The sequence below is a fragment of the Balaenoptera musculus genome, chromosome 2 (assembly GCF_009873245.2).
Source record: "Balaenoptera musculus isolate JJ_BM4_2016_0621 chromosome 2, mBalMus1.pri.v3, whole genome shotgun sequence".
NCBI lineage: Eukaryota > Metazoa > Chordata > Mammalia > Artiodactyla > Balaenopteridae > Balaenoptera > Balaenoptera musculus.
In genome coordinates this window covers 133,020,126-133,046,236 of record NC_045786.1, presented here as the reverse complement: position 1 = coordinate 133,046,236, position 26,111 = coordinate 133,020,126, and the positions used below count along the sequence as shown (strand labels likewise).

The 26,111-nt window shown below is 41.6% G+C and overlaps 1 protein-coding gene across 1 annotated transcript in view; it reads left to right on the top strand.

Moving 5' to 3' along the window:
- ARMH4 (armadillo like helical domain containing 4) overlaps positions 1 to 26,111 on the top strand; it is a 138,221-nt gene that overhangs the window by 42,035 nt on the left and 70,075 nt on the right. Inside the window, exon 5 of the mRNA XM_036841361.1 lies at positions 5,344 to 5,574. Within this exon, the coding sequence (XP_036697256.1) occupies positions 5,344 to 5,574 (231 nt within the window). The remainder of the gene's footprint in view (positions 1 to 5,343; positions 5,575 to 26,111) is intronic.

Here is a 26,111-nt window from a genome sequence, read left to right as displayed (position 1 = left end):
AGTCCTTTGTGTTGAAGGTCAGTGTTGCTGGGACAAGGAGAAGACTTTCCTCTTTCACCCCACACGTCAGACAGGGTCCTTCCTTTCCCTTTCTCAATATACAATTGAATAATTGTATATTACTCAATCATGTGTTTCTGGAGAGAGTATTCCTCAGTTTTATTGTCTGGCTTGGAGTTAGACATCTCATGTCGGGCATTTCAGGCCAGGGAGGAGAAGGAAGGCTTTACCATGGGGGGTGAGTGTGGGAGAGATTGTGAGACATGAGACACGTTGACCTGAGCAAGGTCCTCCAAATCCCATCGTGAAGGCAGCAAACATTTTGTTTGCGTAGACTTGCATAGATGCTGCCCTCTCCTCAGGATGCAAAAGGATGGAGGAAGATGACTTTTGAGGTCCCGTTCATTATTTTTATAGCTCTGTATTCCTCCCCTCAGCTTTACTGAGGTATAATTGACAAATTAAATTGTAAGATATTTAACGTGTATGCTGGTGAGTTGATACACACATACATTGTGAAAGGATTTCCACCATCAGATTAACACATTCATTGTCTCACATATTTACCTTTTTTATTTTTGGTGAGAACATTTAAGTTCTGTTCTCACAGCAAATTTCAATTGTACAATATGGTGTTTTCAGCTGTAGTCACCATGTTATACATTAGATCCTCAAACTTTATTCATCTTATAACTGAAAGTTTGTATCCTTTTGCCAACTTCTCCCTATTTCCACCTGTAACGGCAGACCCTGGCAATCACTTTTCTATTCTTTGTATGAGTTAGACTTTTTTTTTTTTTTGATTCCGCGTATAAGTGATACCATGTAGTATTTGTCTTTCTCTGTCTGGTTTATTTCACTTAGCATAATGCCCTCCAGGTTCATCCATGTTGCAAATGACAGGATTTCTTTTTTTTTTTTAAAGGCTGAATAATATTCCATTTATGTTATAATATATTTATATTATATTACACCTATTTATGGGTATAATATAAATTATATAATATGAATAATACATATAAGTATTTATAAATATATACCACATCTTTATCCATTCATCCATTGATGGCCACTTAGGTTGTTTCCCTACCTTGGCTCTTGTGAATAATGCTGCTGTGAATGTGGGGCTGCAGATGTTCCTTCAGGACAATGATTTCATTTCCTTTAGATATATACTCAGAAGTGGGATTGCTGGATCATATAGTTAGCTCTATATTTTAAAGAAGAGGAACTGACTGAACACACTGAGGACCAAATAGAAGTTGTCCTTGGTGGTTGGTGGTGGTCAGAGCAGGGGTCCCCAACCCCAGGGCCGTGGACCAGTACCGGGCCGTGGCCTGTTAGGAACCGGGCTGCACAGCAGGAAGTGAGCAGCGGGTGAGCAAGCCAAACTTCATCTGCCATTCCGCATTGCTCCCCATCTCTCGCATTACTGCCTGAACCATCCCCCGTCAACCCCCACGGTCTGTGGAAATATTGTCTTCTACGAAACCGGTCCCTGGTGCCAAAAAGGTTGGGGACTGCTGGGTCAGAGGACAACGGTTCAATGATGAGAGCTGGAAATCCATGGCTCAGAGCTCTGGCTTCGCCTTTGACGTTCTTAGGGGATCAGTATCATATTGTCACAATTATTCCATCTAGTACAACCCTCTTAGGTTTGTGGAGAGGAAACTTAACTAAAAGTGATTTTATAACATTTTAAAAATAATGAAATGTTCTTTTTAGCCTATGACAAATTTCTGTCTATAGCAGGAAGGTCAGCAAAATTGTCAAATAGTCTTGATGATCCCTGGTAGTTTTCTCCATAATCCAGTGACCCTGTTACTTTTTCTCTATCCACTGTCCTTCTCAACTTCTCTTTAGCTAGAGTCCCTGGTCCATCTTTTTTACCCCCCCAGCTTTATGGAGATTTTATTGACATATAACATATGTAAGTTTAAGGTGATGATTTGATACACACACACACACACACACACACGGTAATCATTTTGCAATATATATATATATATATATATATATATATTGCAAAATGATTACCACAGTAAGGTTAGTTAACACTTCCATACCCTCACATAATTGCCATTTTTTTTGGTATGGTGATAACATTTAAGATCTCCTGTCTTAATAACTTTCAAGTATATGATACTGTGTTGTTAATCATAGTCACCATGCTGTACATTAGATGCCCAGACACAATCAACTGCTTCTTCGTCCCCCCCTCCCCAATTGAGCTCTCCTAGCAAAACTTGGCTCTGGTTAAATGTCTCTGCCTACTCTACCCCTCCACCCATTCCTGCACCCAAGCAGCTGAATGTGGCTGAAGAAAAACACACGATCATCTTAACACGCCTTACTTTAAATTTATGACATCACATCTCATGTGGACTCATAGGGTTGCCTGGCGGTCCTACCTCATTTTCCCCAAGAATTCACTCACACACTCTTCAAGATGACTATTTCACACTTTTTCCTGTTGCCTCAAACCACCAACATTTCTCTTCTCCTTTCCATTTTTTTATTTGACTAAGTAAAGAAATATGATAACTTTCACGTATTCCCACCACCAAATCTACCCACCCGCTGGCACCTGTGCCTGCTACGGCAGAGGATGTAGTTGAGCTGGCCGTGCACTGGGTCCCCTCCCCTCTCTGTAATAGCAAAGAAGCCAACCTTATATGGTGGCCACTATGTGCCAGGCTTAGTTCTAAGTACCTGATATATTAACTAATGTAATCCTTACAACAGCCCTGTGAGGTAGGACTCATACCAGTTTTACAGTGAGAGAGCTGAGGCACACCAAAATTCAGTAACTTGTCCAAAATCACTCAGCCATAATAAGTTTGTGTGGCTCCAGGGTCCATGTGTGTAACCTGTCCATTATACCTCATCTCTTGGGACATTCCTCTAGCCGCTCTCTGCTCTCTCCTGCGTCATCAATTTCCCCCTGTCTACCAGATATTACTCATCAATTACAAGCAAATTCTAGTAGCTCCTATTTTAAGAACCTACCCTTGACCCCATATCTCCTTCCAGCTACCCCCTAATGTCCCTGTTCTCTTTTTCAAATTTCTTGTGTTTTCTCTATTTGCTGTGTCTACTTCCATTTTCCTAATTTTCTTTGGAAGCACTTCAGTCTGACTTTTGTCCCTACCATTCCAGGGAAACAAGTTCTGTCAAGGTCACTAATGACTTCCCAAATGTCAAAGCCAGAGTCTCAGTTTGTTACTCAGTCCCTCAATCTTAGTTTTTCTCCCACCTGTGGTCATTTTTCTGTCTCCTTTGCTGGATCTCCCTCTGCTGGCCAACCTCTAAATGTTCGATTGTCCAGGGCTTGGGCTGGACCACTTCGCTTTCATCCACTCTCATTCTCTTGGTGATCTCAGCCAGTCTCAGGCTTTAAATATAATTTATAAGTCGATGATTCCTAGGTTTTTATTTCTAGCTTTGACCTTCCTTAGACTTCCAACATTTCCATTTGTATGTCATAGGCACAAGGCACCACACAATTAATATATCTCAAATAAAATTCTTGATTTTGCTCTTTATTCTTTAGTTCCCGTTTTCAGTAAAGTGGGGTCTTTCTCCCACATCGCACATTGTAATTATCAGCAAGGCTCTACCTTCAAATTACATCCCAGATTTGACCACTGCTCTCCTTTTCCCCTGGGTTTTGAAATAGCCTCCTATTGGGTCTCCCTGCTTTGTCTCTTGCTCTGATATAGCCTATACTCCGCCCTGCAGCAGAGTCATTCTTTATAAATATATGTTAGATGTGGCCCCTGCCTACCCCTTCCCCCTCATTTCCTGTATTCTCTCTGTCCCTCCCGCCCCCCAGCCAAGTCTTCTTTGCCATTCTTAGAACACAGCAAGCAGACATCTGCCTCAAGGTTTTGGTCTTGCTGTTCCCTCTGTTCTCCTCTGCTTGGAATCTTTAATGACCTAAATGAAACAAGAGAATTCATTATTTTGGTATGATCTCTGTTCAGACTTTACCTTATCAGAAAAACTTTCCTTGATCTCTCCATCTATAATAGTAGTACCGGGCATTTTCTATCTTCTTGCTGGTTTTAATCAGAGTGTAATGTATTGTATATCTATTTGTATATCTCTTTGTTTGCTGTACATCTCCTGAGGGACATATCAGCTCCATGAAGGCAGAAACATCATTGCTCTATCCCTAGTGCCTGGAACTAGGTGTTTGATAAATATTTGTTGAATTTTTGGAACAGTGACAGGTATTAAGGCCCACAAAGTTAAAGGATATATAAGACTGAGAAAGATTAGAGGTAATATTTTTTTAAGTTAAGAAAACCTGTAAATGATAGATGAAGAGGGATATATGTGGAGAAAATTGTCTGGAAGAGGAAAAGGAAAGTCTCAGAATTCTTGGGTGGCTTTACTCCTCCCTCTCCTCTTTACCATCTAAAGAGCGTTCCCTGTTGCAATCACCACTGTGTTTGGAGGCAAGGGGGAGACCAAGGAAAAGGCCTTCAGTGGATTTTGTGGGCCCTTGTCCAGGGCTTCAGGGGTGACTTCAGGATGTGGGTGGGGGCTCAAAGTATTCCTAGAAAATTAAAATTAATGAAATAAAATGAAATTGGGGGCCTTATGTTTCCTAAACCAACAGTTTTTGAAGCACCACAGATGACACGTTGTGAATTTAACTCTTATGATGATGGTAATGATAATGATTTTTTTCATGTGTTGCTTTTCTGACTGTCCTTGATCAATATTTCATTTCCCAGTCCCCTTTAGAATTGTATGGAGAACGTTGATGTAATGGTTTCCCGTCTCTTGGGTCACTCCTCTGTAAGGAACACAGATACAGGAGTGGATTTATGGACCTCTCACTTAACACTGTTGTGAGTTCTACTCACTAATGTGGAAGAAGAACAGAAAGAAAACTGTGCCAACATAATGAATTCTCTTGTTTAGTATTATGAGATAGAAAGAGATTGGAACACTCCTTTTAAATTCTGTTAGTATTTCAGTGTGCTTTCTAACAGATAAATCTTTAATGATCTCCAGAAAACAGGAAGAGGATGTTTCCTACCCTTGTAAGTATAAATATGGCTTTAACAAAAATCCGTATTACCTGAACTTTGACTCCCAATAAACATAATGCATGATAATCATCTGACATAGCTGTGGTTTTGAAAGTTTAAAATGTGAGTATACAGTGGGCCTGTAATCCCGCAAAGCTCATATTGCTCAACTTTGGCTATAAAATTTGTTTTGAAAGGCCAATCATGATTGTTTTGTAGTGTTTGGGTCATTTCCAAAGATTCATTTGTATGCACTCACTGTATTTCTTCATGTTCCCTTTGCTTTCTTCTTGCCTAGAGGGAGAAGAAGATGAGGATGAAGAAGATGAGGAGGAGGAAGATGAGGAGGATAAAGATGCAGACTCCCTGGATGAGACCTTGGGTGGTGACACCGAGCCGCCTGGGTTTACTGTCCCTGGCATCACGTCTCAGGAACCTGGCTTAGAGCAGGGAAACGTGGTCTCTTTGGAGGGAGCCACCTACCAGGTGCCGGACACCATCGAGTGGGAACAGCAGAGTCAGGGCCTGGGTAAGAGTCATGTGTGTTTCTTTCCCTCCTCTCTCCCCTCATTTTAGTTTTCTTAGGTGACAGCTTTCCTTCACTGGCATAGATTATGGAACAAAATGGATCTTCTGTTTACGGGTGTTTCTCAGTTCTTTCTTCACTATGTTTATATTTATGCTCTTCAATAGTCAGGCTCCAAACAGTCTCCATCTGCCCACGAAGAGCACGGTTACCTAATTTTTGGAAGGAATTCCATCTTTCCTTCCCAGCTGGAGGACAGCTGTCGGCTATGGGAGGACTTCCAAATGGGGAGGAGTTGTGTGTAACCAGTCAACTGCACAAGCAGTGTGAATGGACTGGAGTCAGAAAACAAATGTATTTTGTCATCCTCTGTCCTTTTAGAATTTCCTCCCTGGGGAAATTCTTCCTTCACTTCTGGGTGAGCTTGCAGCCGTCCCATGACTTTTCTGCTCATTCTCGTGGTTGCATTTCATCATCAAATACAATCTTGTTTCAGCAGTTAGTGTCCAGACAACTCCAAGCTTACCCTCTCTTGTGCCCGGCCTGGATTTTCGGTGAGAGCCTCCGCCGATGCAGGCTGACCCCGACTCTGACACTCTCTTCCTGTCAGCAGGGACGTTCCTCTGTCCGTCTCCTCTTACCTTTTTCTGGAGAGATGCTATTAAGCTCTGGGTGATTCTTTGAGGCCTCACTCTCTTGACCTGAGGGGAAGTGACCTCTTCTCCAAAGAAATCTCCCTGAAACTCTTTTAGTCTTTAAAAGACCCGTTTATACCTTAAGTACAGCAGAGGTTAGATTTAAGAGTCATATAACCAGCGTTTGGAGTATTTCATTGAAAATTTGGATGTTGGTCTTGGACTTCACTCTGGAATATCATACTAGTGTATTCTGGTGCCTCGGTTGAAACTTCCAATTTAGAATCTTATTACATATGATTTCTTAAAGATTGTTCTCCTCTCCTCCCATGAAAACTCTTTCAGATTAGTGATGAGGAGAGGTAAGTGCATTAAAATAAGTATGGAATGGGAAGGTCGCATCATCTGTGTATCACACGCTTGTGTAGTTTAAAACAAGCTCTCTCGCTTTTTTCAAAGCTCAGACTGAAGTTGGTAAACCTTTAAAGGTTTGCAGTCAAAGGAGGAATCCTTTTCATAATCTCTAAAACTAAGGAAACATGCATAAGGATCTTTAATCTTCTCTTCCATTATAGAATTCTTTCATGAGCTGTCCTTTAGATTTGGTTAATTAATTTATCCAAAAAATGGAACACCTACTATGTTCCTTTGCAAGGCATTGGAAACAGAGAAAAATGAGGCAGTGCCTTTTCTTGATTAGAGCAGAGCCCACTCGTAAAGGCTTCAGTGCCGGGTGGGTGAATTCTATAATAAAAGTAGGGTTATAGGAGGTCAGAGCAGAAATGTAGAAGGGGGCCATTTAGAGTAGCTTGGAGAGTTCAGAGCTGTCGCTTGAAGGATATATAAGTAGGAGATAGCTTGCAGGAGAAAGAGGTCAAAGACAGAACATACACAGAGGCATTGGAGGGAGGAAAGAGCATGGCATAAAACAGATGGGTTGGCAAAGAATGTTGTAAGTGGGTAAAAAGAAGCTCTAGGAGATACAACACCAGACAAGGCTGGAAAGGTAAGGTAAGCAAGGATGCATCACGAAGAGCTGTGACTGCCAAGATATTTTCCCTTGTCCTTTATGAAAACCATTCTAGTGATAGTGCAGTGGAGGAACAGGGGAGGAGCGTGAGACTGGGGAGAGAGAAAGGACACTTATGAGACCAATGAAACGTCCCTGTGCGAAACGAAGGTGTGAACTAAGGCAGAGGAAGTGGGATGAAGAAAAAGGAGCCAACCTGAGAGCTTTTCGTCACGGGTACTAACTGATTTGGGGGGATGAGGAAAAATAGAAAGAGAGTGGAGGATGATTTCTAGGTTTTTAGACTGGGCGAGCAGGTGGAGAGTGATGTCTCTGATGAAGAGAGGGAATAGAGGGAGCGACGTGAACTTGGCATATTGGGGAGATGATCAGCTAATTCTGGGCACATTGAATATGAGGAGCCTGTGGGGTGTCCAGGATGGACTTGGATTTTGAGTCTTGAGTTCAGGGAAGAAGTCTGGGACTGAGAAATTATTCTGGGATTATCACCCTCTAGGTTGGCATAAAGGTTGTAGTTGAAATGTACCTGGGATTTCCTGTGGAATATGCTTATGGTAAGCAGAGGAGGTGATAAAGGATGGACTTCCACTGGACAGGCAGAAGGTATCATACATGTGCATACAACGCTGTATTTACTAAATTATTTCCTGAACAAATCCGGCATGTAATTGGGCAGTAATTACTTTAAAAACATATCAAATGAAACTGCTAAAAGCTTATAAATATATCAAAATATTATAAAACAAACACAAACACTGGACTGGGAACATGTGAATAAATATTTAGTCTGAAATGCACCTGTTCTACATGAACTGGTTGAGATCAATAAAATAAAATACAAAATACCAATGTAAATACAAAATTACAGAGGTTAAACACAAAGACAAAAATCTACACATCAAGTGACTCCTCAGGTAGTGGATTTATAATATGGAAGGATCATGGACAGCTGAACAGTCTTTTAAGTATGGATTGGGTGAATATTTAGGGACTGTACCCCTTTACTGGAGAGAGGGTTGCTTTTGTACAGAGGTACTCTATGGAGGCCATATGGCATCTATTCCTGGACTGTGGTCCAGGAAGCCAATTTTCCCCACTTAGGAAGTTGGCTTACCACCTATGATAATTATAAGCAATCGGAGAGGCTATGAATCTTAGAAAAATCTGTAGCGGTTACAATTCAAGGGTAGCATGATCATTTGGGCTCTAGCCTTTTTCAACACAAATTTACCATTGAAGAAGAGTCAAATTTTTAAAAAATCAACTTTATTGAGGTATAAATTATATACGATAAACTGCACTCAGAGTATGCAATTCGACGAGTCTTGACAGTTGTCAAGATGGAGGCTACACTCATGTAGCCTCCATCTCACTGAAAATGCAGAATATTTCCATCACTTCCCTTTTGTCCCCCACAATGATTCCTCATGCCCTTTGCAGTCTGTCTCTCTCTCAGTCCCCAATCCCAGGTAACTACCGATCTACTTATATTACTACAGATTAGAGTGCATTTTCTAGAATTTTATATAAGCGGAATCATATAATACATACCTTTATGTACCTGGCTTCTCTCACTTAACATAATGATTTTGAGATTCAACCATGTTGTGGTCTGTATCAGTAATTTGTTCCCTTTTTATAGCTGGGTAGTATTCAATTGTATGGATATACCACATTTTGTTTATCTAGTCACCTGTTGATGAACATTTGGGTTTTCCCCAGGTTTTGGCTAATAGCAGTTACATTTTAAGGTGCGTAGGGTATGAGGCACAGGACAAATAGCCCTATTGTCCCCCTGTCCTGCCTCCTGATTCCAGCCTCCATGCATGGCTAAGGTTTCTTAAATTAGTGATACCAGTTTAGTGATTTGCTATGCTTTTAAAAGTGATTTCCCTAAGTCCTGAATTTTTATTTCATATCAGATTTTTCCTTTTAAGAAAATTTACCATTTTCCTGGTTGTCTCCTACCTTTTACTGCCACTTCTTTTTCTGATATCTTCAGTTTGCCAACATGTTTTTAGCATTGTAGTTTTCATGGGAACCAAAATAAGGAACAAATCTTTCAAGCCCTTCCTTTTTTTCCACTGTGGGAAGACTGGGTTAGAGTAGTAGTGTCCAGGTCTAGGATTTTATTAGCTCACCAACTTTTTCTTGGAGGGACAGGAGTATTTCCTATTAACTCAAAATGAGTGACAACTTCTGGATCAATGTTAATTGATACAGTTTCCTAAATGTTCTCAGGTCATGTGAAATAGAGGGAAACCTCCCCTATTTGTGATGGATTTTGTGGTACCAAGAATAACGGCTCCCCAAAGATGTTGACATCCTAATCTTTGGAACCTGTGACTATGTTATCTTACATGGCAAAAGGACTTTGCTGATGTGATTAGGTTAAGGATCTTGAGAGGGAGAGGTTATCCTGGATTTTCTGCAAAGGCCCAGTGTGAACACGAGTGTCCTTATAAGCAAGAAGCATCAAGTCAGAGTCGGAGAAGGAGATGTGATGACAGAAGCAGAGGTCAGAGTGATGTGGCCATGAGCAAGGAATTCTGGCAGCTTCCAGAAGCTGGAAAAGGCAAGGAGATGGATTCTCCCCTTGAGCCTCTAGAAGGAACACAACCCAGCTGACACCTTGATTTTTAGTCCCTCAAGACCCATTTTAGACTTTTAACCTGCAGAACTGTAAGGTAATAAATTTGTGTTGTTTTGAGCCCCTAAGTTTGTGGTAATTTGTTATAGCAGAAATAGGAAACTAATACAGATTTCAGTAAGTATTTCATGAGCAGCTTCATTTTAGAAGTAGAGCTTGCGTGGCAGCTGTAGTCTGAGTGTGAGTGTTGTAAACTTAACTATGGTTTTTTCTTAATGAATCACTAAAAATGCAAAGATTGAGACCTTTAAAAAGTAATCCAATTTAATATAATTATACTTTAATTGGCCATCTTATTCATTGCTATTTTTAAGTGTGTTATTTTTATTTATAGACTATCACATCCTATTTTACAATATGAGTAGTATTCCAAAGCAAATGCTAAAACCCATAGAAACCTTTAAAAATGAACAGATTGAAGTGGGTAGTTGGGATTGGCTAAAAATAATACATACTCTTTGAATAGATTATCGTTTCATTTTCTGTGAAGTAACAGGAGCAGAAAACTTAGATGACTTTCTGAGGCAAAGCAGTAGATCCATGGCTTAATTCTGTGCACTTCTGTTTTCTGTATTGTCACATACACATTGCCTGTAAAGCTTTGGAGAGAGAGAGCCCAATTTCTTGATCTTGCTGTTGGGAGGTGTGATTGTGGACTGAACTATAGAGGACAGAGCATCAGGAGTGAAAGTTCCATGTTATGACTGAGGTGCATTGATTGGTAAAATGCTAGTAGCATATAGGAAGCTCTTTATTTACATATGCAGAATCAATTTCTTTTCTGATCTAACAAGTTTATTTTTAAATTTATTGGTAAGAACCTGTACAGAGAGCAGATACTGTGACCCACACTACTTCTTATCCTTTCACTATAATAAATCACACGATTATTCTTTTAAAAGTATAAAATCAATATGGGCAAAGTTGAGTCAACATATCCATTTTAATGTTTAAACATGTGCAATGTAATTAATGTCTGGTGATTCTTTCCTCTGTGCATTCTGTATCTGCTAGGATGCCTTTAGCTACACGTAGCAGAAACCTTAAATTGACTTAAAGAGTAAAGAAATATATTTTCTCTGAAAACAAGAAGTCCAGAGATGGAGCTCCTGGGTCAGTTGACTCAGTAGCTCAGCTGTCATTGGTGACTCATGTTTTTCCACCTTGCTGCACTGTCCTCCTTGGGATGTTCACTTTGGCCCCAGGCTGGCCTCCTTACAGTTGCAGTGGCTGAAGCAGTTTCAGATGTCACACCTAGACAAGACATTGTTCAGACAAAGAAGAGGACTGTCTTTTTACTGTGTTCCTTCCTCAGGAGAGAGGAAGACTTTCCAAGAATCCCCCAGTAGAATTCTCACCTCTGATTGGCTGGGATTAGGTCACATGCTCATTTCTAAACAATCATTGACAAGGGGAATGTGATCACATGACTGGTGGAATGGATGGGGGCATGTGTCAATCACTATACCTATCTATGATTTCTGTGTTTTTCTGTTTACTTCTCTTGCGGCTGATTCTTATCCATGTTTCTTTTTTTTTTTTTAATAAATTTATTTATTTATTTATTTATTTTTGGCTGAGTTGGGTCTTCACTGCTGCGCGCGGTCTTTCTCTAGTTGCCTTGAGCGGGGGCTACTCTTCGTTGCAGTTTGCGGGCTTCTCATTGCGGTGGTTTCTCTTGTTGTGGAGCACGGGCTCTAGGCGTGCGGGCTTCAGTAGTTGTGGCACGTGGACTCAGTGGTTGTGGCTTGCGGGCTCCAGAGCGCAGGCTCTGTAGTTGTGGCGCACGGGCTTAGTTGCTCTGCGGCATGTGGGATCTTCCCGGACCAGGGCTCGAACCTGTGTCCCCTGCATTGGCAGGTGGATTCTTAACCACTGTGCCACCAGGGAAGTCCCATGTTTCTTTTATCTTCCAAGAATCCTGTGACTAATCTTATTAAACTAATATATTTATCTTAAATATGTTTTGAATTCATGAGTTCTGGATGAGGGCCTGAGGGTGGTGGTATTGTTCCAAGAAGAGACCAGTTTTTGGCCACTTTATGGTTTGGTTGATGTTTGAATAGATAAGTCTTCCAAAAGCCATCAGTTAGTTAAGTGCAGAATTACTATAGCTGTCTTCACGTTTTTTTCAAAAGCCTGCATCTAACATTAGGATGGGCTCCTGATTTAGGAAGTGGAATATTTTTCTCTGGAGGTCTTTAAAAAACATGATAAATATTCAATTAACAGTATAGAGATGTTTGTGGAAAGCAGAAGAATGAAGAGCATTCATGTTTCTAGTTTCTCACCAGACATTCATAGAGCACCTACTAAGTGTGTGCTATATGTTGTGGAAAGAGTGAGAGGTTGACCTGTAAAGAGGTAAATTACCATGGGGCAAAGAATGGTTCTATAGATGTGAGGCCAGTGGCTGAACGATTACACAGTGGGGAATTGAATCATCATTTACAACCAGAGGTTTCTTTGAGCGGGCAGCCATCTGTGGGGTGTGACTTCGGGAGTGCTTGTGTGATCTCTAATTTATATCCCCCTCCCCATTTTAACATGGTGCCTACTCTTCAATATTAAGAGCCTTCCTTTGGATTGCAATAATATACCTTGAGAAGGCCTTACAAAAATGTAGATCTGCTGTCTGGATAGGATAACCCATAAGATGTTATCATGGATTTATTATTATTTATCAGGTTCATTACCTGGTGATTTAGGATGATTTTAATGTGAAAGAAAGAGAAAGTGTTTTGAATTGGTAGAAAGGTAGAATGAACTGCAGGCAAAGGGTGAGGGGGTTCGGCCTTAGAGAAACTGAGCATTGGTCTGTGAGAAAGTCAGAGCCTTCGTCCTCAAACGTGTCAGCTCTTCTCTTTCTTCTCCCATCATCCTTCTTGTTCTTTTAGAACACTTAACATGTAGCTAAGACTGAACACTTAAATATAGTGCAACACGGGCTGTGACAGCAAGAAAAAGATGCTCCGTAAAAGATAGTGGGAAGTGTGAGATTTCAAACAACTCTTCACTGCAACAAATGTCAGTGTATTTTGGCATATAACATCTTAAGCTGTGTATTACGAGGTTGCTCAGGAAGTTGCCGGGCTAACGTGGTTAAATATGTGTAAGGAAGGAGAAGGAAAGGAAACTTAATCCAACGTAACCAGCGTGATGTGAGTGGCAGATTGGCTAAAGCCCCCGCACCAGTGGTTCTCACTCTTGGCTGGAACCCCCTGGAGAGCGACACAAAGTACTGATACCTGGGTCCCACCCACGGAGCACAACTGTCCTAGACTGGGTCTGCTGGTTGTTCCCTTGGGGTGAGGCAGCTTCTGTTTGTGAAGGGGATGGAGAAAGAGGATTATCAGAAGTGTTCTGTGCTCTATGAATTGAATCTCCATTAGTGAAGATTTACGTTGCTTGTAATGATCTTTTGTGTATTGGATTAGTGTGCCTTAAAAAAAAAACCCCAGCTTTTTACAGTCACATTGAGATTAAAGTCAATATCCATGGTTTAGTTTTCCCAGAAAGCCCATGGTCACATTGATTTCGGATGCACGCAGCAGTTAAGTGGCAGCTTGCAGCATGCAGCGCGAGTAGTAGCTGGAAGCAAGATCTTAGTTCCCGGACCGGGAGTCCTAACTACTAGACCACAGCGGGTAGGGGCTAGGGCCTGGATCCCTCGTTCTTGCCTGCCTTGTCAAGAATGAATTCAGGTGAGGCGGCAAAAGGTAAAGAGAAAAGTAAAAAGTTTATTGGAAAAGCAAAGTACATGCGGAAAGATGCACGGGTGAACTCAGAGAGAGAGTTGCGCCTTTGGGAAATACTTAAATTCTTTATAAAAGGGCAGTTTTCCAGGTCTTTGTCTTCCTTCTGGCCAATCATCTTGTTTTGTCCCCCCTGGCTAATTTGTCTCAGGACCCTCCCCTTAGGTGCGCACGCACCTTTCAGCCAGGATGGATCTTGATGTGAAGGCGTCTGGGAGAAGCAAGACTCAGTGTGGCCTGGCATTGTCCCCTGACTTTTGACCTGCAAGGAGCCTTTCTGCGCATGTGTAGTGTCTCCCTTGCCCCAAGGATGGGAAGTATATGGCCTCTTGATCCTTTACTCAAACAAGGTCTAGCTCCTCTCTGCTCCTGCCACAACTGTTATCTTAAGGTGTCCACAGGAGACAAAGCCTGGCTTTTTACCCTGTTTCAGTTGTTACTTCCGTTTTGGAGTGCAAACAGGAGGCTGACTGTAAATGCCTAACCTGGAGCCCACCTATCTCCTATCTCAGGAAATGTAAACAGGAGGCTAGTTGTGAATGTCTGGCCTGAAGCCCACTTTTTCCTGCTTCATGAGATGTAAATGGGAGGCCAGCTGTAAATGTCTTACCTAGGGCCTGTCTGCCTCCTGCCTCAACATGACAGACTTCTAAATCTGTACCATGGAGGTCTGTACCCTGACTTCTGCATCTGGAATGAGTGAGCATCTCCGGATGTGAGTTTCCTTGAGTAGGTACTTGCCAGTTACTTGGAGTTCCTTCCTGTCCTCAGATGGTACCCAGGGTTTGTGGATTTAAGAGTAATGCCATTTACTCTTTCTTTGGAAAGAACTGAATTATTTTTCTGAGACAAGAGGAGCAGAACTTGGGTGTAGACCTCCTTTTTCCACATTAGGCAGGACACACTGGTGCCAAAGTTTAAATTAGAGATTGTGATCCCTGCCTCTCCCCACCTCAGGAGGATGAGTGCTTAAGGGATGTTAGGTCTGCAGAGCAGGATGCCTTCCAAGTCCAAGAAATCATTTCTTCATAGATCTTTCCATCTGAGCCATTGGTTACTTGCAGATTATTAGTAGCTGGGGATTTCTATGGGAGAAAATCTGTCCCCATGCCTGTGGTGAAAAATCTGACAAACTCAGGATTTGGGGTTTTAAATGCATTTATTTCCTGAGTTTTCCACTTATTTATTTTTAACCTGTTATATTGTAGGTATTTTTGTTAGAAGGTGTAAATCCTCTTTTTAGCATGGAGTAGGTTATAAATAGGTTAAATACATAAAAGTGAATAGACTTCCTTCCTGCTGCCCACTTCCAACCGTGCTCGCAGGTATGTTCTGAGGACACCCGTCTTGAATCAAAAATCAAAAAGATAGCTGGTCAAGGCTGAACAAAACCAGGTTCTGGCCTAAAAAGAATGTAATGTATTCTGGGTTTTGTTCTTTCATTTTGGTGTTCATGGCACTTCTGATGAGCAGTTATGTATAATGGCTACAGTCAAACTCTTATGTTCCTTCAACATAGGAAATGTTACGTCATTTGGAAGGAGGAAAGGATTGATGGCATGGATGATTTTGTGGGTTGTGTTAAATTTTCTTTTTAGGACTGACACTTAATGATTTTTCACAGCTCTATGTAGGACTTTTGCACCAAGAATTTCAGGCAGACTGGAATTGAGGCTTTGAAATTCATTAATTCCAAGAGTTGTAGAACTCAGATCATTAACACACACACACACACACACAAACACACACACAGTTCCCTTTGCCCAAGTCAGCTGTGGGACACTGCAAATTCCCTTATTCTCCTCCAAAGATTTCTTTTGAGAAAACTAGTGAGGAGTCAACTCTAAGTCAAACGCTAATGAGGGAAACTCGTAGAATAGAGTTAGTGGAGAGCACAGTGGCAGCCCCAGCCCCGTCTGCAGCTAGCTCCCCTATGCATAAAGCTTCCCTGGGGATGTTCCTGTGTGGAGGAAGGGAAATCAGTCTTGGTTGTTAAAACATTGATCTTTGTGCAGCTGGGTCTCTCCAGTACTGTATTAGTAGGTTCTGTGTGATCTCAAAGAACTGCCAACCTCTCGAACTGGCCTCAGGAAGCCAGAGATATTTTTGAAATTCAGAGGATTGGTGGTGCGAATTAAAAATACACCGCAGCAGAAGTGAAGGAGAGATTGAATATAAAATCAAGGAATCAGAGATTTCCATCAGATAACTCAGGGATGCAACAGTTCATGGGTAGGAAGCGTTTCTTATAAGTGTATTTGTTTCTTTTATACACCCCTGATATATTCAAGGACCTCCAGGATCTGTCTGGGGTCTATCTTCCCTCCTCATTTCTCTCGACTGCTTTGTCCAAGACCTCTGCCTTCATCGGGCTGTAATCACTGTCACCAGAACATGCATCAGACATTTCTGGATCCCGCATTTTTTTTCTACCATTATTCTTTTTTCCTGGAATGGTCTTCTCCATTTTCTGTCTGTCTGCCCCCTCCCCCTGCCGGCTCTCGCTGAAGCCTTTCCCGGGAACCCTAACTCCCACTCAGTCCTCCCCTGTGAAACTCCCCCAGCCGTTCTTGGCAGTAGGGCTCATTCCCACTCCAGTATCTCATTTTGCTTAGGGCTTTTTTGGAAGTGCACAGTATCTAGTACTCAGCATTGAGTACTGTTGATTGATTAAAACGGGGTTCTCTTCCAGCTGGTAGCCATGCTGGACCTGAAACTGTCCAGCACAGTTGGGAGGAGGGATGGGGATGCTTTATTGCGCTCTGACAATTAAACAGTAGTCCCTTATTTAACTATCCTGGATAGCAGTGTGGGGGACGGGAAGGGGCGTGTTAAACGGAGTTAGTTGGATTTGTGGAAAAAATGGTAACTGATCAGTACTGAGGGTTCTCTATGATGCTTATAACTGAGATTAAGCTTAAATATCACATGACAGGTAGAACTTCATGTGATCTTAACTTTCTCTGGTTCTCTCTACTTACTTCAAAATAGTTTTTACATCTACAAAGCCCTTAGTAATGAACTAATTATAGCATGCCTTCAGGTCATCAACCATAGATAACATTTTGAGGCTAGGTTTTTTTCCGGAACATAATCTAATGTTTTATATTTTTTCCAGCTGTATTGAGATATGATTAACATAACATTGTGTGCAACGTGTTTATTTGATACGCTTATATACTGCAAAATGATTACCATCATAGCATTAGCTAACACCTGCCCTGTGTTGAGTAAACTACCTTTTCTTTTTTGTGGGCAGCAATCTAACATTTTAGAATGAGCTTGGAGTGATTCTACGCCGTTTAATGATCAGACCTTGAAAATGTTGGGCCAGCTACCTTCATTACCTTAGAATCTGAATCAGATGAGAATCAGATGATTGCATTCTCATAGCGATCAATCATTTAAAAAATTTCCAAATAGCTAATTAGGTGGTTTAACGGCGATAAGGCCTTTGATAGCTTCTACCAAAGAATAAAAACAGCCATAGCATCACCTACATGGAAGTGAGAAATTTATTAAACCTGATTTGCTTTGCCACTGGATCATTGCTTCTCCAAGTCAGAGAATTGAGTTGTCTTTTTGTATCTCACTTCTGGCTGGAACAAACTTATAATATAGTATTTTAAATGTTTTAGGGTTCTGGTTTGAACAAAATTGTTCTCTTTTCATGTCTTTAAGGCCCTTTAAAAGGCCCTGGATAATAGGTTCTTGTATCAAAGGTTTAAAAAAAGAAGTAAATTTGGACTTGTTGATTTAGGAAGAGCCTTCTGGAACTAAACCCAAATATCTCAGCTTCACATTATTCATCTTTATTTCTGTTAATGATCTGTGTGAGATAATAGACTTAATGCTTTCCAGAAGTTGAAGCCCTTATCTGTATTTTCATGATTAAACTATATTGAATTAGAGAATTGGAAAAAAAATCACATTTCATTCATTAAGAGTGAATTTCTTATGTGAAAATTCAGCAGTCACTTTTCCTTTGGAGAGCTAAAAAAGGATTCTTGGAACTAAGCCAGAAAATAATCTCTTCATCAGCTACAGTTAATAAAAACATTAATAAGGCACATTATATCTGAGGAGAGTGCTTTGAACTAATTTCTTTGTAATCAGAATGCACTCATAGGCTCAGTTGGGGAATTATTAACATATGAAAACATCTAGTAGGCTCTTCTGGGAATTAAACAAGAAATACAGAGAGGACTGAAAAAAATTTCGGAAATGAAGAAACTGAGTATAAATTGTCCTCTTTGAAAAATACAGAGGAAAGTAAACAAAGATGATGTTAAAAAGCTTCCAATTGTGTTAAAACAAAACTGAGAAAGTAGTGAAAACAGTGTCCTTATCTCTTGATTTGAAGTTAATGATGCTAAATTAAGGTGAATTAATCGAATGTTATAGGTCCGCTGTGTTAAGAATCTGGAGTATTTGTAGTCTCCCCAGTTTTATTTGTCTTCCTTAATTTGGATCAGAGAAAGAATGCACTTAACTTTTGCATTTCAGAAAATAGAGCAATTCAGTAATTTCCCCCTCTCTCTACTGAGATCATAAAAAGAAGATGCTAAATCCTCAAAGCTTAGCTTAGTGATCAGCTGAGGTTGAAGTCAGCCAGTTCATTTCATTTCAGCATTTGAGAATTAATAACCATGGGGTTCTGATTTTCCAACTAAGAACTTTTCTGATTTTCTGTTGGACAGAAAGATTTTTTCACAGAATCTGGCACAAAATATAGATATGTGTCCAACAAGGAATGCCCAGTTTCAATTCATGTCAAGAATCTTTAAAATAAACTTTACAAACACCCAGATTATCAAGACCCAGGGAAGGAATTTAAAAGAGGAGTGTTTACAGCTGAAGGAATTTTTTTTTTTTTAATTTACCATTTAGCTATTTTTTTTTAAGAATTTCACTTTTTAAATTAATTAATTAATTAATTAATTAATTTTTGGCTGTGTTGGGTCTTCGTTTCTGTGCGAGGGCTTTCTCTAGTTGCGGCGAGCGGGGGCCACTCTTCATCGCGGTGCGCGGGCCTCTCACTATCGCGGCCTCTCTTGTTGCGGAGCACAGGCTCCAGACGCGCAGGCTCAGTAGTTGTGGCACACGGGCTTAGTTGCTCCGCGGCATGTGGGGTCTTCCCAGACCAGGGCTCGAACCCGCGTCCCCTGCATTGGCAGGCAGATTCTCAACCACTGCGTCACCAGGGAAGCCCCCAGCTGAGGGAATTTTGATCTACGCTTTCCACCTCTAAGTTTTCCTGCAGGGCTGAAATCTTTCTGAAATAATGGGATTTGAATTTCAAGCTGCTCCTCTTGAGAGAGGACAGCAACTGTTTGGAACAGGATGGCTTTGATGAATCCTTGGGGATAAATGCTCCAAGTAATGTCGGCAGCTTCCAACGGCATAAGGTTTGACATGAAATCAGCCACAGGCACCAGGGGAACTACCACCTAGGTTTGTTTATCACAAGCTTGATAAAGTATTGCACATCCTGCAGGACCACGGCCTTGGGCTTCTGAGCCCTGCCATGTGGGAAGCAGGTGGGTGATGGAGACCATGCACACAGAGCTAAAGTGAAGAGTTGTTGCTAGGTAGGCCTTACTGTTCAGGGCTGAGCCACAGAAACGACAGTTCTAAAAACAACTCATTTACTTAATCCACTAATGAAAAGGAGGTAGGGGAAAACCATGGGAAAAATCATGATGCGGGGGAAGTTTGTTGTGTTCTCTTTTCTTCCTCCTTCTGCCTGGTCATCATCCTTATCATCCTCGCTTTCCACCCTTCCTTTCAGCACTGGTAGTGGCCACCCAGGACTGCCCTGGGATCCAAAGAGGCTTCAGTCTTTTCTTAATCCCTTTCACTATATCAGAACACTCTTTCTTTAAGAACTTGGTTTAAAGACTTTGAGGGACCGTCAATAATTCATAGTTGTTAAAAGATATATTTTTATTTTATTTATTTATTTATTTTTAAATAAATTCATTATTTATTTTATTTTTGGCTGCGTTGGGTCTTTGTTGCTTTGTGTGGGCTTTCTTTGGTTGCAGCGAGCGGGGGCTACTCTTTGTTGCGGTGCGCAGGCTTCTCATTGCGGTGGATTCTCTTGTTGCAGAGCACAGGCTGTAGGCGTGCAGACTCAGTAGCTGTGGCTTGCAGGCTCTAGAGCGCAGGCTCAGTAGTTGTGGCACATGGGCTTAGCTGCTCCGCGGCATATGGAATCTTCCCGGACCAGGGCTCAAATCCATGTCCCCTGCATTGGCAGGCGGATTCTTAACCACTGTGCCACCAGGGAAGCGCCCAAAAATATATTTTTAAAGAAGATATAATTATGATTCTTGATATAAAATGAACATGTGTCAAAGATTTTAAAAAGTTCATTAATTAATAAAGGAACCAGGTGCATGCCACAACTGGTTCAAAGGAAAGATCAAAGAATCACAAATTTACGTGGAGTCAAGGACTGTTTCAAATTTGGCTCCAACTAAACCATAAAATTTGCAAATCACTTGTGTATTGTCAAATAAACTCTAACTTTTAAACAACAACAACAAAAAACAGACTGTTAAAATTAATTTACAAATGGATGCAGGACAGACTTTTTCCGAGGGATGGGGGCTGTTTCTCCACTGGACAATTAATTTTCTTGTCTAGAGAAGAATTATTTGTATGGCTATCAGTTATCTGCAGTTTAAAGAGTTGTGAAAGAGTCCAAAGGTGATTCAGAGACCTAAAGGGAATCAGATAATTCTCAGGGGCTCCAACACTCCATTAAAGGAATATTCAGTAATGTCTTCCTTATCTCAAAGAATACCTTGTAGCCCTAATTTGTATGGAAGCATTTGTATTGTAAAAGAATACATGTTAACTAAAAGAACTGAGTGGTAGACTTTGGATAAATGGGGATGTATCTGTCAGGGAAGGTCAGTTGCTGTAACAAACAATTCCAGTCTCAGTGGCTTAACACAGTAGATTTATTACTTCCCCTCTTCACAGTTCCACTGTCACTAGTTACACTTCCACCAAGTGTCCCCACTATCTTCTTGGGCCTATGCGACCTCAGTGGATCCTCTGCATCCAGCCAGGAGGCAGGAAAAAGAGAGAACTTAGGGAAGGCTGCTCGTAATTCCTCAGCCTGGAATGGACTCATTTTCCTTCCACTCAGATTCTATTGGTGAAAACTAGTCATGTGACCCCACCCCACCCAGGTGAAGGTGGGGCAGATGGTGGTGGTGGTGGTCATGGTGGTTATTGCAGCTTAGCTGAAGCAAAACCAGCTTGGTGACCACTTGCATTTTCAGGGGTATGCTTCCAGGGGCACTTCCTCTAGGAAGGCAAACCCCAGAGAACTGAGGAAAACCCAGTTTTCTATTTATAAATTATTACTAGATCCTTAGTGATGAGCGGAACACAGTGTCTGCTCTCCAGGAGCATATGAGTCATGGGGACGAAAACTCTATAATGTGAGACAGGAAGTGACATATGCTGTGGAAAAAAATGCTCTGAAAGTATGGAAGGGTGAAATAGTAATTTTATTTATTTATTTATTTAGGCTTCATTGGGTTTTCATTGCTGGGTGTGGACTTTCTCTAGTTGTGGCGAGCAGGGGCTACTCTTCGTTGCAGTGCATAGGCTTCTCATTGCGGTGGCTTCTCTTGTTGCGGAGCACGGGCTCTAGGCACGTGGGCTTCAGTAGCTGTGGCTCACAGGCTCAGTAGTTGTGGCTCGCGGGGGTCTAGAGCTCAGGCTCAGTAGTTGTGACACATGGGCTTAGTTGCTCTGCGGCATCTGGGATCTTCCCGGACCAGGGCTCAAACCCGTGTCCCCTGCACTGGCAGGCGGATTCTTAACCACTGCACCACCAGGGAAGTCCTGAAATAGTAGTTTCAACCAAGGGGAACCATGGAAAGCATTAGAGGCAACATGCAGGACGGCAGTTGAAAGCCTAGAATTTGGAGTCAGGACATCCTGAATTCAAGTCTTCTCTTTGCTGCCATTGACCCTGGACAAATCTTTTACTTCTCTGAGCCTTGGTTTTCCTAACTCTAAAAAAGGGCATCATAACTGTTAGCTCATAAGGTTGTTGTAACTTTACATATGTAGGTATATACATGCAAAGTGAAGCAGAAGCTCATTTATATGAGATTTTGAAGGTTAGGTCGACTTCAACAGGCAGAGAAGGCAAGGGACCTGGTAAGAAAGACTCCTGGGTTCTGTCCTTTGTCCGTATTTTCTCAAGGAGCTTGTATACATTGGGAGTTCCCAGTAAGACTATTTGTAAGAAGAGGGAATCCACTGCCCAGCACAAATTTGAAGACCTAGATGCTCTTGAGAGTGCAATAGTTGAATTATTTAAAAATCTGACAAGGATTTCTAGTGGCTTTTGCTGATTCATTCTTTTTTTTTTTTTTCCAGCATGACCCAGTGGTTGTCCACCCAACACTCCATTAACCATTCAGTTTAATGAGTGTAGTGTGAGGAGATTTAAAGTGATTGCCTGTCTTAGAGACAGCACAAATAATTGATCAGAGTTTTTCACTTTCCAGATATTAACTTCTTCAAGCTGTAGGTAAGGTTTCTGTGTCTTTCCTATATTTTTACCTCTAAGGGTTATTTTTCCCCAGGTTAATTATATATTCTAATTTTTGGAACATGTAGGACAATTATAGAATGCCATTAGGAAAGAAAAACTCACAACATGACTATTTTCAGGACATTTAGTATAAAGGCAGTAGCATTAAGATGTGAACTTGGAAATTGCGAGTGTTTTGTACTGCTTAGTAGCCTCATGCAATTTTATATTCCAACTTCTCTGCATCATGAATGTCTTAACAATAATTTTATACAGCTGAGTATAATCCTTAGGAAAAAGGAGATACGGTGCTTCTTGAATATTAACGTGCATCCAGATCACCTGGGGATCCTGGTAAAATGTGGGTTCTGATTCAGTAGGTCTGAGGAGGGGCCTCAGATGCTGCATTGCTCCCAGGAGATGTCGATGCTGCTGGTCTGTGGACCACACTGTGAGGGGCAAGGGGCCAATGGGCATACTTTTTATCTGGGAAGTTGAGGAAGCCTTACTTGGGAGATTAAAGGGTCTAGAGGTCTTTTAAAAAAGGAGTTAGAATTTTATAGTATCTGCTTTTATTAAAGCTGCAGTTGGTTGGTCCTCTCCGTCCTCCATTAAGGACAGAATTCTCTAGATCCTTAGACTAGTTAGTTTTGGCTCTGCTTTAAAGTTTTTACTTATTTAATTTATTATTATTATTTTTTTACTCGTAATGATAGCGACAAGGGCGTTTCATCTCTCTCTGCCTTAGTATCCTCAAAAGTAAAACCACCTGGCTGTTACCTGCTGCAGAGGAGGAGTGGGGATGGACTCTGCCACTCTTGGCTAGTGTGTGTAATCTTACTGACAGATCTTCTTACCATGAATCCAGCTACTCAGATCATTTCCGTGGTTATTATTTGTGCTTATAAGAAGTTTGGAATTTTAGGACTTCCCTGTGGCTCGTAAGAGCAAAGTGCCAAGGAAGCCACCCCCCAGCTCCCTTCAGGTAAGGATCACAGGCTGAATCCTAAAAAAGAGCCACGTGAATGTGCCATTTATCACGGGAGAGTCCCAGTCAGAGCAGATTAGAACAGGGCAAATCCAGCCTTGCTCTTGGGAGAAAAAACATCAAAGTACATACTTCTTCAAAGTTTTTATTGAACACCTACCTTTTACATAGCGTTTTTATGGGCACATAAATGTAGAGTAAAATTACCAGTAGTTGCTGGGTGCTTGCTCTGTACTCATATTGCAAAGCACTTGATTTACTTTGCATCATTTAGCTTTCATAGGTAGATATCATTGTTCCCTGTTCACACTTAGGAGAACATCTGGGTGTCCCACAGGTCAGAATGGCTCCCAAATTTCCATGGTCTCAAAATGGCTGTGACATTTCCGGGTATCACATCCTGATGTGATTATGGCCAGCAGAAAAGAGGGATCATCTCTTCCTTACTATCTTTTAAAAGAAGGAAGACTCGTAAAAGCTGCTCAAAGATCTTCCTTCATCTCTCATTGTCTGTAGTTATATCATATGCTCATGTCTAAACCAATCACTAGCAAAAGAAATAGAACTACAATGGTCCCTTTGCATTAGTCTAGGGGTCAAGAGAGTACACCTCAAACTCATCCTGATGCCTGTTCTTTAAATAAAGTTTTATTAGAACACAGCCCCACCCATTTTTTTTAACCTATGGCCTGTGGTTGCTTTCACCCTGCAACAGGGGTCCCCAACCCCTGGGTCGCAGACCGGTACCAGTCCGGCCTGTTAGGAACCGGGCCACACAGCAGGAGGTGAGTGGCGGGCGAGCGAGTGAAGCTTCATTTGCCGCTCCCCATCGCTGACATTACTGCCTGAACCATCCTCTGCTCCCCCCACCCCCATCCATGGAAAAATCATCTTCCACGAAACCTATCCCTGGTGCCAAAAACGTTGGGGACTGCTGCCCTACAACATCAGAGTTGAGTAGTTGCAACAGAGACCTTATGGCCTGCAAAGCCAGAAATATTTACTGTCTGGCGCTTTACAGAAAAGGTTTGCTTACTATTGGCTTAGATGAGTCAGAATCCACATCCTGCACCAAGGAGGGGATATTTGGATAGAGTTGGGGTTCTATCAACAAAGAAGGAGTGAGTGGCCTTGGATAGGCCACCAGCAGTGCCTGCTACAGAAGGGCATCTTTCTTCCAATGAAGCAGATGTGCTTTGAAGGACATTTGTCTAGGAAGGTAGCTGTAACCTCAGTGACAGTACAGGGTCCTAGGTTGAGGCTAGGTATAGAGTATTAAATGGGAATAAAAATAGAAAGAAGCAGAAGTGATGTCTCCTAGGTCTTGGCGTGTGGAAGATGTGAACAATCCTTTCAAAATTCAGACCACTGGGAATTCCCTGGTGGTCCAGTGATTAGGACTCAGTGCTCTCACTGCTATGGGCCTGGGTTTGATCCCTGGTCAGGGAACTAAGATCCCACAAGCCAGCAGTGTGGCCAAAAAAAAAAAAAAAAATATTCAGACCGCTAAACAAGTGCCAGGTCCCATGTAGTTCCCAGTGGTCACATGAAGTTGTGACAGGGAGCAGAGCAGCTCCTAAGCTTTTGTCTTGCTCTGGTGATGGTTTTAATGTCTGAAGATGAAGGAGACAAGAGGAACTGCAAATCCAAACAAGGCAGAACTGATAGCTGAAATGTAAGAGGCAATGTCCATTTCATCTTACAGTAGGAGGGATTGCTGAGCTTATTTAACCATACTCTGGACTTCAGCAAAGCAAATGTCAGGAAGCTAAGAAAGTAGTCTTATCTCTGTTCATTAACTCTAAATGGTACACAACTCAAGACTGGTATGATTGGTAGTAGTTCCTAAAAATTTCTGTTAACTAAAATGATAGTACAACTAAAAATGAACCTGATGAAGAAGAAAAGGGTGGAATTTTAAAGACCAGTATGGTTTCAAGAGGAATTTGGATTTCAGAAGATGTGTGTATGTGAGCAGTAGAGTCATAAAGAGGAGATATGTATATGTATAGCTGATTCACTTTGTTATACAGCAGAAACTAACACACCATTGTAAAGCAATTATACTCCAATAAAGGTGTTAAAAAAAAAAAAGATGTGGATTCAAATCCTGGTTGTATCACTTACTAACTCTGCGAACTTGAGAGCATTATTTGACCTCTCTCAGCCTCAGTTTCTCCATTTGTAAGTTAGGATATAATTTTTAGCCATACAGAGTATTCTTGGAGGCCAGTGTATCCACTTTTGCTCTTGACCTCATTTTTTTCACCTTGAGACATCAGTTGTCACTCTTGAAAATCTTTGGATCTTACTTATCCTTATAGGGAACAAAACCTTTTATAACTAGTGTGTCATTAATGGCTAAGAGTGGGTTAGCTCAGGGGCCGTTAGGTTGTTTCCTTCAGCCTCCCCACCCCCTGCTCTGTGTGCCTACCAAATACACACTACCACGTGCTCTGTGGGCCCCTCGTGGGGCTTAAGAATGGTCTGGGGCATTGGCCATGGTGTGGAGAGCTCACAGGGTATTCAGAGGGGACTAAGCAAGGTGACGGCTTGGACAGACATCACTGCTGCTGGCCAGTCAGGCTGAGGCCTTGGTGCAGACAAAACAAAGTCCTGGTAGGTGGCCCTGACAGGAGGGTCAAGCGGCTCAAGCCTGGGTCAGCAGTGTGTTCTTGGCAGGGCACCTGGTCTGCAGGCAGGTGGCAGTTGCTCTCACGTGACTCCTGGGCACTCAGGTGATGCTCTTTCAAGTTCCCCTTTCCCAAGTCTCCTCTTATCAGGTGGTGGCTCTCTTGCCCTCTTGGTCAGCTTCCCTAGGACCAACTTTCAATCCTCCCGGGTAGCATATTTTTTCTTTTCATTTTTAATCCAAGTAACATTGGTTTATAACATTACATAAGTTGCATGTGT